The sequence below is a fragment of the Puma concolor genome, chromosome A2 (genome assembly GCF_028749965.1).
Source record: "Puma concolor isolate L17-30 chromosome A2, mPumCon1.1.hap2, whole genome shotgun sequence".
In the NCBI taxonomy this organism is placed as follows: Eukaryota; Metazoa; Chordata; class Mammalia; order Carnivora; family Felidae; genus Puma; species Puma concolor.
The window spans coordinates 142,002,716-142,015,075 of record NC_141668.1 but is presented as its reverse complement, the minus strand read 5'-3'; the positions used below and the strand labels follow the sequence as shown (position 1 = coordinate 142,015,075).

General features: G+C 43.7%; 1 protein-coding gene across 8 annotated transcripts in view; it reads left to right on the top strand.

The window, feature by feature from the left end:
• The window catches only part of PTPRG (protein tyrosine phosphatase receptor type G), a 721,980-nt gene that overhangs the window by 565,207 nt on the left and 144,413 nt on the right, over nt 1-12,360 (top strand). For all 8 annotated transcript variants that reach the window (XM_086697741.1, XM_086697739.1, XM_086697740.1 and 5 more), the window contains one exon: nt 8,851-9,008. In XM_086697741.1, coding sequence (XP_086553867.1) covers nt 8,851-9,008 — 158 coding nt within the window. The remainder of the gene's footprint in view (nt 1-8,850; nt 9,009-12,360) is intronic.

Below are 12,360 nucleotides of genomic sequence, written 5' to 3'. Positions count from 1 at the left end.
TCAAGCAAGGTGGGCGAGGAACAGCAAGGTGAGGAGACAGGTGGGTTGTCAGCAAAGGCGAGCGCAGAGGTGAAGGGCTGCGGAGGTAGATAGATCATATAGGGCCTCGTGGCCACGGTAAGCAGTTTGGATTTTATTCTAATTGAAGTGAGAAACCACTGGAAGATTTGACCTGGGCAGTGTCAGGGTTAGATTTATGTTTATAAAAGGCAAGTTCTTCATTCTTCAGTGAGATTTCCTCCCATCATTTTTACATCAGGGCAGGGGAGGAACTCAGAGCCCAGGGACCCAGAATAGGATAAGAAACAGCCTGGCGCTGGGCATCCGAGACCCAGATTCACTTCTACTTCACTGTGTGGTCGTGGTTCAGTCACTGTCCCCCTTTGGACCTCATTGTCCTCATTTGTAAAATGAAATGGAACCAACGTCCCCTGTAACTCTTTGGAATCCCTCAGTTCTTTGTGATTCTTGGGGGACTTCCCCAGGATCCCCTAGTTGTAACTTTAGGCTTGTTCCCTAAAATCATCTATCATGAAGCCTCTTACGGGCCAGGCACTTTTCCATTGCTCCACCTTTCCCATTCCTTCCTCCTTGCTGATGTCAGGGAGATGACCTACCTAATAGCCAACATCCATTTATACAGAGCAGGTATCATTGCTTGTATTTAGATCATAAAATTAATTCCTCAGCTCTTTCTAGGAGGCCTCTGCCACCATCTTAATTATAATCCAGTGCTTTCTGACTTCCATGAGGGCATCTAGATGCCATGCTCCTAAATCCCCTGGATTCAGGCCCTCAGGCTCTTTATTTCTATCATGACCTCCATTTTCCATTCCTGTGGTCAGCAGGCCCTTTGGTCACCAGCTTGTCACACGAAAGCCATTCTCAAATCATACAGCCCATTCATGGCTGATCCAGACTTAACCCAGGATCAGACTCTGGGTTTCTAGACTCATAGACTCATGTTTCTAGACTCATAGAGTCATCGATGGCATCTTGACAATTTTTAACCTAATTCCAGATTGTACTTTAACCAACAGCTGATCTTTTTCCTCCTAGAGCCTATCAAATTTGGGGCTCTTGAACTTTTCCTTCTACCTTCCCTCTTGTTCACTTCACCCCAGCCACACACCAGGAAGAATCCCTTTGCACCTTTCTCTCTGCCTGGAATGTTCTCTCTAGGTTGCTGCATGGCTCATTTCTGCCTTCAGGTTTTTAATCAAATGCTTCCTTCATGAGCCTGCCCTGAAAATTGTCATTTTCAAAATAGTAGTCAGGGAAGACCTCACTGAGAAATGTGTCATTCAAATCAGACTAAGTTATTAGCAGCTGAAAGGCATTTGCTCTAAAATTAGCCATGAATAGAGCAGTGAGGAAATGTTTCAGAGCAAAGAGCCAGTGCAAAGGCCCTGGGTAATGTGATCATGTGTGGCTGTACCTAAGAGTCAGAAAGTAGCAGTGGATGATGCTGCGGACACTGTGGGGGCCCATTAATACAGTTCCCACAGAAACTGACTACTCTAATATACTCAGTATTGTGAAAAATGCAGATTCTCCGCTCAAACCCAGACTTACCGGATCAGAATCTCCATTTTAACAAGCTCCCCAGGTGATGTGCATGAACGTTAACTCTGAGCAGCAGTGTCATAAATCTTCTTGCCCCGTGTAGAGTGACCTGTGACCCAGTGTTTTCCAATGTCACTCTCTCCCTACGCTTCCCAGCAGGAAGCAGAAGACCAGTCCTACCCCAGTGACTTTAAGCGGTTAAGGAAAACATAATAGCTTTTCCTTACAAAAAGTTTTGGGAAATCCTGAAGAAACTCAGCAGTCATTGGGCTAAAGACAGAAGCTTGGGCTTTCTTTGATTTGTTTATCTTACACACTTCCCTGAAATTGATTGCTCATTTGAAGAATGGCACAGATATCCCTCCCTTAGGGTCCGCCACATTCTGCCCCATGTGACACTGTGTTCCTCGGGGTAGGTCTGCTTGTTTGTGTTTCAGTCTCATTCCATAATTCCTGGTTACTGTATAGGTCTCATTTGTATTTTGATTGTTCATCGTACCTTCTAAAGGGATTTCTTCCTTCCTATATAACCAAAGCATTGAAAATATTAGGTTATTAACACACTGAAAAATGCAATCAATCAGATGATTATCATCTAATGTTTTAATGATCACATTTTTAATCCAATTATGCATGTTTGAATCTTTCAAATTTTCTTTAATTAAAGATTGCCTCCTGGCACTGCTATCAGAAATAAGAAATTGAACAGAATCGAGCCAGTTCTAATTTAGTGTTGAAAAGGATAACTGGGCTGCGCTGGGTTTAATGGTTGACCATGACTTTAAAGCCCTCATACAAAATTTTCTAATTGATAAGAAAAATTTAATCATCTTCGGATATACTCCGTTTGCATTCAAATAAGGTATTTCTTTTTCTAAATAAACCTCCCCTAACTGATTATTCATATTGTCGTGCAAAATGCTTAAAAATGAAAGACAGAGTTGGGTGAAATGTAGACTACTTAATACAGTGTGTATTTAATATAAAAGTCATACATTATTCATTTCTGCAATTTGAATAACTTTGAATTTAGCATCCCTGTTCTTCATCTTTTTCTTTGATGAACAATTAATTATTAAAATATAATATTGTCTGCATACAGCACTGGGATCCTTGAAAGTGGAATATGAGATTCATTCCCTTTCAATTCTTTTATCTAGTAATGCACAGAACCTTCTTATTATGGTTTAATGGAATGAATGGTGGTATAAATAGTGTTTCAAATATTTTTCTCAACTAGGTAAGTGGCTGGGAAAGGAATGTTTTGAATTCAAATTACTAATTTGGATCAGAGTTGGAGGCAGCATGCCCTAATCAGGATGGGTTTGGAGTCAAACTGCCCTTTGATAACAAGAGTCAGGTAACAAGTACTTAAATAGGTACTTATGCTGTGCCAGACAACCTCCTCAGCCCTTAACTAATGTTAATTCACTTAATACTCATTTATTCATCTAACCTACTTAAGCGCTTGACACTGTTAAAATCCCATTTTGCAGATATTGGGAGAGTTTATGTTTTCACCTGAAAAGTACATCCTTCCTTCCTTCTCTGTGGCTGTACTCAGGAATTCCCTGTCTTGGGTCCAGTCAGTTACGTACCTTGTGGCTTATGTGGGCTTTGTGGGCAGTGTGAGAAAGAGAGTGCCACCATCTCTAAAATTATTTCTAACTTACAACGGAGCATTATGAGCACCCCATTTGTCAGTGGAACATTCCCTATGGGGCTGAGCAGGAAATGGAATGTTCAGGAAGATCAGTAAAAATTAATGTTCGGTGTTAACTAGGAAACTCAAGGAGGATGGGGCGCCTGGGTGGCGCAGTCGGTTGAGCGTCCGACTTCAGCCAGGTCACGATCTCGCGGTCCGTGAGTTCGAGCCCCGCGTCAGGCTCTGGGCTGATGGCTCGGAGCCTGGAGCCTGTTTCCGATTCTGTGTCTCCCTCTCTCTCTGCCCCTCCCCCGTTCATGCTCTGTCTCTCTCTGTCCCAAAAATAAATAAACATTGAAAAAAATAAAAAAATAAAAAAAAAAAAAAAAAGAAACTCAAGGAGGAAAGACAACAACTCAAGAGTTAATTCTGGAATGTCTGTTCACCAAAGAAATGATCACTAATGGTAGAGACACTTGAACATGTAAAGTTCTGCTCCCCCCAAGTTGTAGCCCTGGTTATCAGGGTGACTTTCTAACACTTAGCCCCCTACCCCCATCAACGTAAGGATAGAGAAGAATGTGGCCTGATGGCAAAATCCATTTCACTGACTATCATTGTATGGCCCTTGACCTACGAATGGTTTTTACATTCAAACTCTAAGTGAAATGTTATCCCCCACAAAACAATTCATTCTTCTTATAACAGGTGTATCGATTTAAAATTGTTCTCTGTTATTAGTGTTTTGAATATCATTAATAAGGTTGTGCAAAAAAAAAATAATAATAAGGTGGTGGAAATGTGTTTGTTAATATAAGTACTTGTGTGACATCTTTGATTTTGCCTCTTGGCCTGCAAAACCTAAAATATTTACTATCTGGCACTTTACAGAAAACATTTGCCAATCCCTGGCTTAAAACACAAAATGAGCTGGTCTGCTCTCAGCCAAGTGCTTGCCTTGATAAATCAGGGCTCCCAAGGCACTGTGCTAAGCCCCTTATATTTATGAGCTTGCTTAATTGTCACAACAATCCCAAAGAGTAAATACTCTCAGAATTCCCATTTTACAGATAAGGGAAGTAGCTCAGAGAGCTTAAGACCTTTCCCTAAAGTCGCACAGCTATTAAATATCCGTTGGTTCCAAAGCTCTTACTAGAGCTTTGGCAAAGAAAATTCTAACCTGTGTTGCCCAGGTTGATGGGCCATATGTCAGACGTGATGCACCTTTAAGGCACTAGTAATCAAGGTTAAAAAAAAAAAAAAAGACATGTGCATGCATTAAAGGAAATACATAGCTATGTAAGGTGTAGGTGGCCAGGCCTTGGTAGTTTAAAAAAGTAATAATAGGGGCACCTGGGTGGCTCAGTCGGTTGGGCGTCCAACTTCAGCTCAGGTCATGATCTCGCGGTCCGTGAGTTCGAGCCCCGCATCAGGCTCTGGGCTGACAGCTCGGAGCCTGGAGCCTGTTTCGGATTCTGTGTCTCCCTCTCTCTCTGACCCTCCCCTGCTCATGCTCTGTCTCTCTCTGTCTCAAAAATAAATAAAACGTAAAAAAAAAAAAAGTAATAATAATAATACAAGTATTAAGAATTAGAATAAGAATGATATCTGTCATTTATGAGATGCTTACTATGTTCTAAGCTCACAACAGCCCGGGAAGCTTTAGTAACTAAGATCACACAGCTTACAGGTCAGGGAGTTGAGATTTGAACCCTACGGGCTGGGAATCTTCTCTCCTCCCCAACTCCTTAGGGACGGAGACATGAGGGGCTGAAGAGAGCAGTGGTTGGATTTTGGTTTTCAGCTCCTACTCCTAGGCTTACTGTCCCAGATCCTGAGCAGTTTCTTTGAAGAAAGGATCCCATCTGAATTTCTGTGTTCTCAAGTGTTTGACCATCCCTCTGGTCTTCTATTTCCCCAGCCGTAAAATTAAAGAATTGGACTAAATTGGTGGTTTCCAAGGTGTCCCTGGGTTCCCAGCTCAACGTTAACCACAGGGGCTGCACTTGAACTTGTTGAGTTGGCTGCTTCCCGTGTGAGATTTTGTTTGAATAAAGGGTTCCTTGACTCCCAAGGCCTCTGAACTAGGGTGGTCTAAGCCCCTTCCAGGTCTCAGAATCTGACCCAATGGTGGTGACTGTGGCGTAGTCAACACGCAGCAAAGCTGCTTCTCTGTCCCTGTCACCATGTCTACCTGCCCTGCCACCCATTTGATGGCACCTGTTCATCAGTTAATGCTAGAACCTGCCTCTGAAGCCCTTGGGTTTGGTCAAGGACAAAAAAAAAAAAAAAAAAAAAAAAAAAAAAAAAAAAAAAAGCCCTTCTGCACTTATAGCAATGGTCACACCTGCGGTTTCCATCAGTCCCTGCCGAATTCATAAGCCCGTACAGGAACTTGTGTATATTTCAGAGTCCCAGTCCTGCTGAAACAGTGTGCCCTTGTGAAATCCGGCCACCTCAGGGTGGCGGGGCAGGTGTTTCTGCTCTATCTTTTCATGTTCCTTAAAGCCACCACCTGTTCCTGGACTGGATGCTGTAGGTGGGGCTTCACCCCTGTGGGTGTGCGAGTGTGGAGGGATTTTCTCGTCTCTACCTGTCTGCCCGCAGCATGCTGAACTGCAGCCCACATATTGGATCAGGCTCCTAGGGAAAAACTCGAAAGATTTTCTGGTCGTTCGGTCTGGAGCCCTTGATCCTAAGGCAGCTCGGTGGGCTGTGGTGTGATGCCAAGTTCACCTACAATGAAGATGGTGATGTTGTGGCTTGTGATGCCAGGCCCTATGCCCCCTGTATTGCTTGGGGCCTCGTGTTGTCTATTTACACAGCCCAGGAGGCACAGAGGCGGCAAGCAAAGGCCAACATGTTTCCTGCTCCCAGCCAACCCGGTCCCAGCCAAGCTCGCTTGCAGACATTTACCCCATCATTAGGCTGCTGGTAACCAGGTTGAAATTAAAACCCACACTTGCCAGCGGGCGGAGGAGCAATTCGGTGATTTCCGGCCTTTTGTCCAAACAGAAACCGCTTTTGTCATTTTGGTTATAGAACCCTATAATTTGAAGACTTTTGCCTCTATTAGTTAATACTTAATTTTTCTTTAAAAAAAATGGAATTGAAAACCTGTATGAGAATCGGCCAAGTTTTCTGAGTCTCATGAATAAGTGCTTCTGTTTCTGCATTCACTAGTGACCTTGGGCTTGGTTATTTAAACTCTCTGTGCCTTGATTTCCACATCTGTAAATTTGGATTATTAAAAGCACATACACAGAGTGCTGTAAATTAAAAGCATATAGTGATGGTTTCAGAACAATGGAAGCCTAGGGCATCTGGCTGACTCAGTCACTTGAGAGATTCTTGATTGCAGCTCAGGTCATGGTCTCAGGGTCGGGAGACTGAGCCCTGCGTTGGGCTCTGCGATGAGCATGAAGCCTGATTAAGTCTCTGTCTCTGTCTCTCTCTTTCTCTCTCTCTTTCTCTCTCTCCCTCTGCCCCTCTCCCCACTCGTGGTCTCTCATAAAATAAAATAAAATAAAAGCCTGGACTCTAAACCCAACTACCTGGCTGTGCATTCCAGCTCTGTAAATTGGGAATAGTAGGACTACTTTGTGGGGCTATATTAAGAATTAAATAAATAAATCATTGTAAAGTTCTAAGAAAAAGACCTGACACATACAGTGAGTACTGCTTAAATGTTTACAACATGTAAATATTTAGAATAGTGCCTGGCATACAGTAAAAGTTAAATAAGTGTGAAGTGTTATTCAGTTAATCTCTACCAAAAGGAAATTGCCATTTTAATTATTTTAAAAGAGTCGTTTGGGGCACCTAGGTCCCACTTCGGCTCAGGTCATGATCACATGATTTGTGGGTTCAAGCCCTGTGTCGGGCTGTGTGCTGACAGCTCAGAGCCTGGAGCCTGTTTCAGATTCTGTGTCTCCCTCTCTGTCTGTCCCTCCCCTACTTGTGCACTCGCTCTCTCTTTCTCGCTCTCTCTGTCTCTCAAAAACAAGTAAACATTAAAGAAAAAATTTTTTTAGTTTTTTTAATGTTTTTTTTTGAGAGAGAGAGAGATAGAGCATGAGTGGGGGAGGGGCAGAAAGAGAGGGAGACACAGAATCCAAAGCAGGCTCCAGGCTCTGAGCTGTCAGCACATAGCCCAATGTGGGGCTCGAACCCATAAACCGTGAGATCATGACCTGAGCTAAAGTCGGACGCTGAACTGACTGAGCCACCCAGCAAAAAAAAAAAAAAATTTCCTTTGAAGAGTTGATTTCTGTTGGGGTTTTGCATTATCCCCCAGTTACAGAGATCTCTCGAGTCTATGGATACACAGTTGCCCAAATACCTGTACTGATTGTTCTGCATAAAAGAAGAAGAAAGAGGGGTGGGAGCCTGGAAAGAATATTCCTGTGGGCACAGATGTGTCCAGAAAGTAACCTGGGGCCCTCAGGTGCCCCCAATAATGTCCTTGGGCCCATGGTGAAGGCCATCAGGGAGCTAAGGCAAACCACTAACAGGACTATAATAGCCTTATTATATCCCTAAAAGGTATAAGAAAGGAATCCCAGACTTAAATTCAGGGAGGGCTAAACCTTTGTTTGGAGACCCAGGAAGAGAGTAGAGCCTTCTCTGATTTGGGAAAGAGGCTGGATGATCTACTGTGCCTGATTGGGAGAACTGTAACACCGTGCCCTAATCTCTGCTGCACTGTTTCTTACTGCCTCCGGACCTTTGCACGTGCTGTTTGCACAGCCACAAATGCTTTTCTTCTGTTTTGCCCCCACCCTTCAATATTCACATAGTTAACTTCAGCTTCATCTTTAGCTGAGTCAGTCCAAGTTTTGGTGTCAACGTGCCTGGGTTCGTATCCCAGTTTTGCCACTTAGGAGCTATGTGATCTCGGGCAGGCACTATTCCCTTCCACACCTTGTTTTTCTCATAGAGTTATCGTGAGATAATATTTTTAGGTCTCAACTGAAAATATCATTTCTCCTACTTACGGAAAGACCCCTCTGCTTTTGTAAGAAGAAGGAGCCTATTTTCAGGGCCATCATACAACCCATTCACCTCAGGGTTGTTTGTTGGTTAGATTTCACTTTGATTTGGATAGGCACTGGGTGAAACTATAATGAGATGTAACCAACTTTGGAATTGAGCTTTACCATTGGCTTATAGTTTTCTTTTCATGCTGAGTTTCTCCTGGGCGTCCCAGAGTTCATTCCACTGACTTTTAGTTCATAAGTATCAGATGGGGAGGGGTTCAGTGGTGATGCAAGACCGGGAAGGGGTGGGTTACATAAAATCAAGTCCGTTTGTTTTCTGCAGGACTTCTCAGAGACTTCACTGTGCTAGTGTTGTGGCTCTTTCCTGGGGGAAGAGGGAGGGACTGCAGATTGCCCTGCGTTGCTCATCATGGAACGTGTTTTTCATGAAATACAGTGCACTGTGGTGTCTCAGAACACACCCTGGGAAACACTGCTTTGTTTTCTGTGGCCCTCCCACCACCAAATGCTAGTGCTTCTCAGGATGTAAACAAACATAAGGCTTGTGATGTGGCACCAGCATGCCGAGGGTTTGACTGTGTGTCTGCAGCATAATACGACTTACCATTGTGCCTTTCTTTTCCCTCTTCCTCCAAACAGAGAAGGAGACCTTTCTGGATCCTTTCGTCCTCCGGGACCTCCTGCCTGCATCCCTGGGCAGCTATTACCGGTATACAGGTTCTCTGACCACCCCACCATGTAGTGAAATTGTGGAGTGGATAGTCTTCCGGAAGCCTGTCCCCATCTCTTACCATCAGGTAGATATTCAGCCCCAAATGGGGCCTCTGTGTTTACTTGTTTGTTTATGTTGACTGAACTGTCTAACATTGTTACAGAACACCAGTAAGGATTTTTTTTTTAATTTTGATCCTCTGCTCCCCGTTGATTCCTTCATTCTTTCCAACAAACATATTTGAAACCAAGAATTGTAAACTATGAAACATGGCCCCTCAGCTGCAAATTAACTGGCTGAGCAGAGCTGCAGCTATGAAATCGGGTATTATGTAAGTATCGATCTTGAGGAGAGAATAACTACCCTCTATGATGATGACAGCTTGTGCCAGAAACTCTTCTAAGCTCTTTATATGTGTTGACCCATTTAATCCTCATGAACAACAGTCCCACGCGGTAAGTACCCTTTTGTACCCCCATTTAATAGAGAGACACAGAAGTGAACTAACTTGCCGAAGCCCACACAGCCAGTGACTAAGCCATGGTGTCCGACCCCAGAGATCATGCTCTGACCCATTAAACCTACCCAAAGTTCAGAAAAGAGAGGGATTGTATACACAATGAAATGAAAGAATAAATACCATCGATCGAACTCTTTCTGTGTGCAAACACTTTAGTTATAGCCAACTTAGTGGGCAAACACAGTTGAGAGACGGCTCTTGGGCTAAGATGTATACATAAGGACATCGTGGGCTGGAGGGATTGGGTAACATGCCCAAGAATTCATGGCTTATGAATGTTGAAGCCAGAAACCAAGCCCAGGTTTGTCTGATTCCAAAACCCACATTGGTGACCACGACACTGACCGCTTCTCTCCCAGTGTGACCTGGGCTGATTTCACGGGAGGATGCATTTAGAAATTGGTGAAATGGAGATGGGTTTGGGGGCCATGTCAGAGGAATAGGAACCACCAGGCAGGTGGGAGTGAGAAGGGACAGGGAACCTTGGAATCACCTCATGAAGGATAATAGAAGAAAATTCTTAGAGGGGATATATGTGAGACGTCAAAATACAGCATGCACTGAAGTAGAAGATTATGTTTCTTCTCCATAATTTCAGAAACGAGAACCAACAACAATGGGTAGGATTTGTAAGAAAAGGGATTTGAGCCATTAACCTGGATGGTCTAAAAATGGAAGGTTCTTACTAGAGCTGCTCACAGAAATGTCTTCCCAGAGCGTGACATCTAGGACTAAGGAATGTTGTAGTGGGCAAGGGGAGGTTTTGGAATTATGTGATAATATCAGTGGTAAAACTGAACACAGACAACAAGATTGTGGACCTGGCTGCCATGGGGAATAGTCCAAAGATTTTCCTAATAAGGGCAGAGAGTACAGAATAGAGACCGGGGGAAATAGGGTTGGATGGTGTCGTGGTCAGGTCTGTTTTGGATTTAAGAAATAGAAACCCACTTAAGGTAGCTCACATAAGGGGGTATTTTAAAGAAACAGTAGTCGAGGCATCCTGAGATGGAGCTGTCATAACCAGGACCGTAACTAGAAGATGAAGCACATTCTGTCTTTCAGGGGCCACACAGGGTCTTAAGTCTTGGAGTTTCTGCCACAGCTCTGTGATTCTGTACTTCCACAAGATTCTCATCCCTTCTCTCTCCCAGTTTGTTTTCTTTTGGTTACTTGGCCAAATATGGTTAATCTCATACCTATTTACCTTTCGACTCAAATGCCAGCTACCAGCTAACAATACTGTGGGTCCTACTTCAAGTATTTGAGAAGATGAATCTGAATAGATGTTGGCTGGCCAACACATTGGCTGGCCTTGGGTCCCGTGTCCATCCTGAAGTAAATCATCAAAGGTACCAGGTAGCATTCTAAAGCTTTAAGTGTTGTCCCTCTGGGGGTAAATGGAGCACGTTTAGAAGGAACCATGTGCAGGAGACACACGTTACAGTTAGGCCACACAGACTCACTTGGCTTCACTGCTGTTGACGTTGTACTTGAGAATTTTGTTTTCTCTTACTTCTTCTCCGATGAACAAAGAAGCACTAGAAATTTGGTTGCCGGACAGGATTTCCAGCCCTAAGAAGACAATGAATTAGGAAATGAGTTTTCTTCTTCATGGTGAAGTCAGCATTGTTTTATTAGAATAAAGTAAAATCGTAATCCAAAGTTTTATCTCCCCTGGATTGGGGCAGGGCATTTTGAAAAGGGATCCTTTTTTTGTCCCTTAAGATAGATGCTTTTGTTTTCAAAGATACAAGGGCTTGAGAGAACAAGGTTAAGACATGCAAGTCTGGTTACTTTTTTTGTAGGACACTGTGAAGGGGAGAGGCAAAGAGTAGTAATTGTTTAGTACTGGCTTTTATTAGAATTTCTGATATCTCATGGGTCCAAACAAAAGGCGGAGGTGTAGGCTTGGGTGTCTTGTCAAGTGCTGTCAGTGAGAAGCATCTTGACATCCGGTGACTGGGGGTCTTAGAAAGTGTTTGGTTAACAGCTGTTTGCTCTTCACTGCCTGCCACTGAGACCCTCAGAGAGAAGAAGCAGTGAAAGAGTTTTGCTCTGTGACTTCCAATATATGACTTTTCTGTAGGTAGTGTTTTTTCAAGGAAATAGTGAAGAAATAAATTAATCGTATTGGCTTCCTAGTTTCTTTACTAGAAACCGCCCTTAGTTAATCCTTTTATCAGACACAGCTTCATCTGTTCCTCTCCTTCCCTTTCTCTCTCTCTCTCTCCCCCAAGGGAGGAAAACAGCTCATTTTCATGTGGCCAAACAGAATCCTTTCTGGCGCACTGCTTGGAGGTCACGGCGGTGTCAGCCCTTGGAAAGGAAACCATTAGCCATCCAAGTATTATCGCTTCAGACCTTCCCACCCTGACCCTGCCAACATTCTTTCGGAAGCTAGCACAGAATGTTCGTTGCAGAAAGGCAGACAGCCAGTGCGGAAGACCAAGTAGACAGAATCCCGTGTCTGCTTCTGTCAGAAGGAAAACATTCCTAGTTCCTCATCCTTCCCTTTCTCCAAAGACTGTTTCCTGTTCTCTCCTGTCTTACGCAGAGTGAGTGCCTGTAGGTGATGGAGACGAGAGTGTGTTCGCCGTAAAACGCAACGGTTAGCACTTGTATGATGTGGATTCTTTGAAGCCTTCTGGATATGAACAACTGCTTATTTTGCCTCTTTTGTGAGCCTCCTTGGATATTCAAACCAGCCCTGTAGCCAGTGAGCTCTGACTCCGGCCTGTGTGATAATCTAGATCTCAATTCATTGTTGCTAATGGAATCGCACGTTGGCTTGGTTGGCCAGCAGTCAGCATGGCTTAGGTGTTTGGTTCCACTGAACATCTACTGTAAGTAATAGGCATGCATCGTGCCATGACTTTGTCACCCAAACAAAATGGTGGCACTCTTCAGTGCTGGT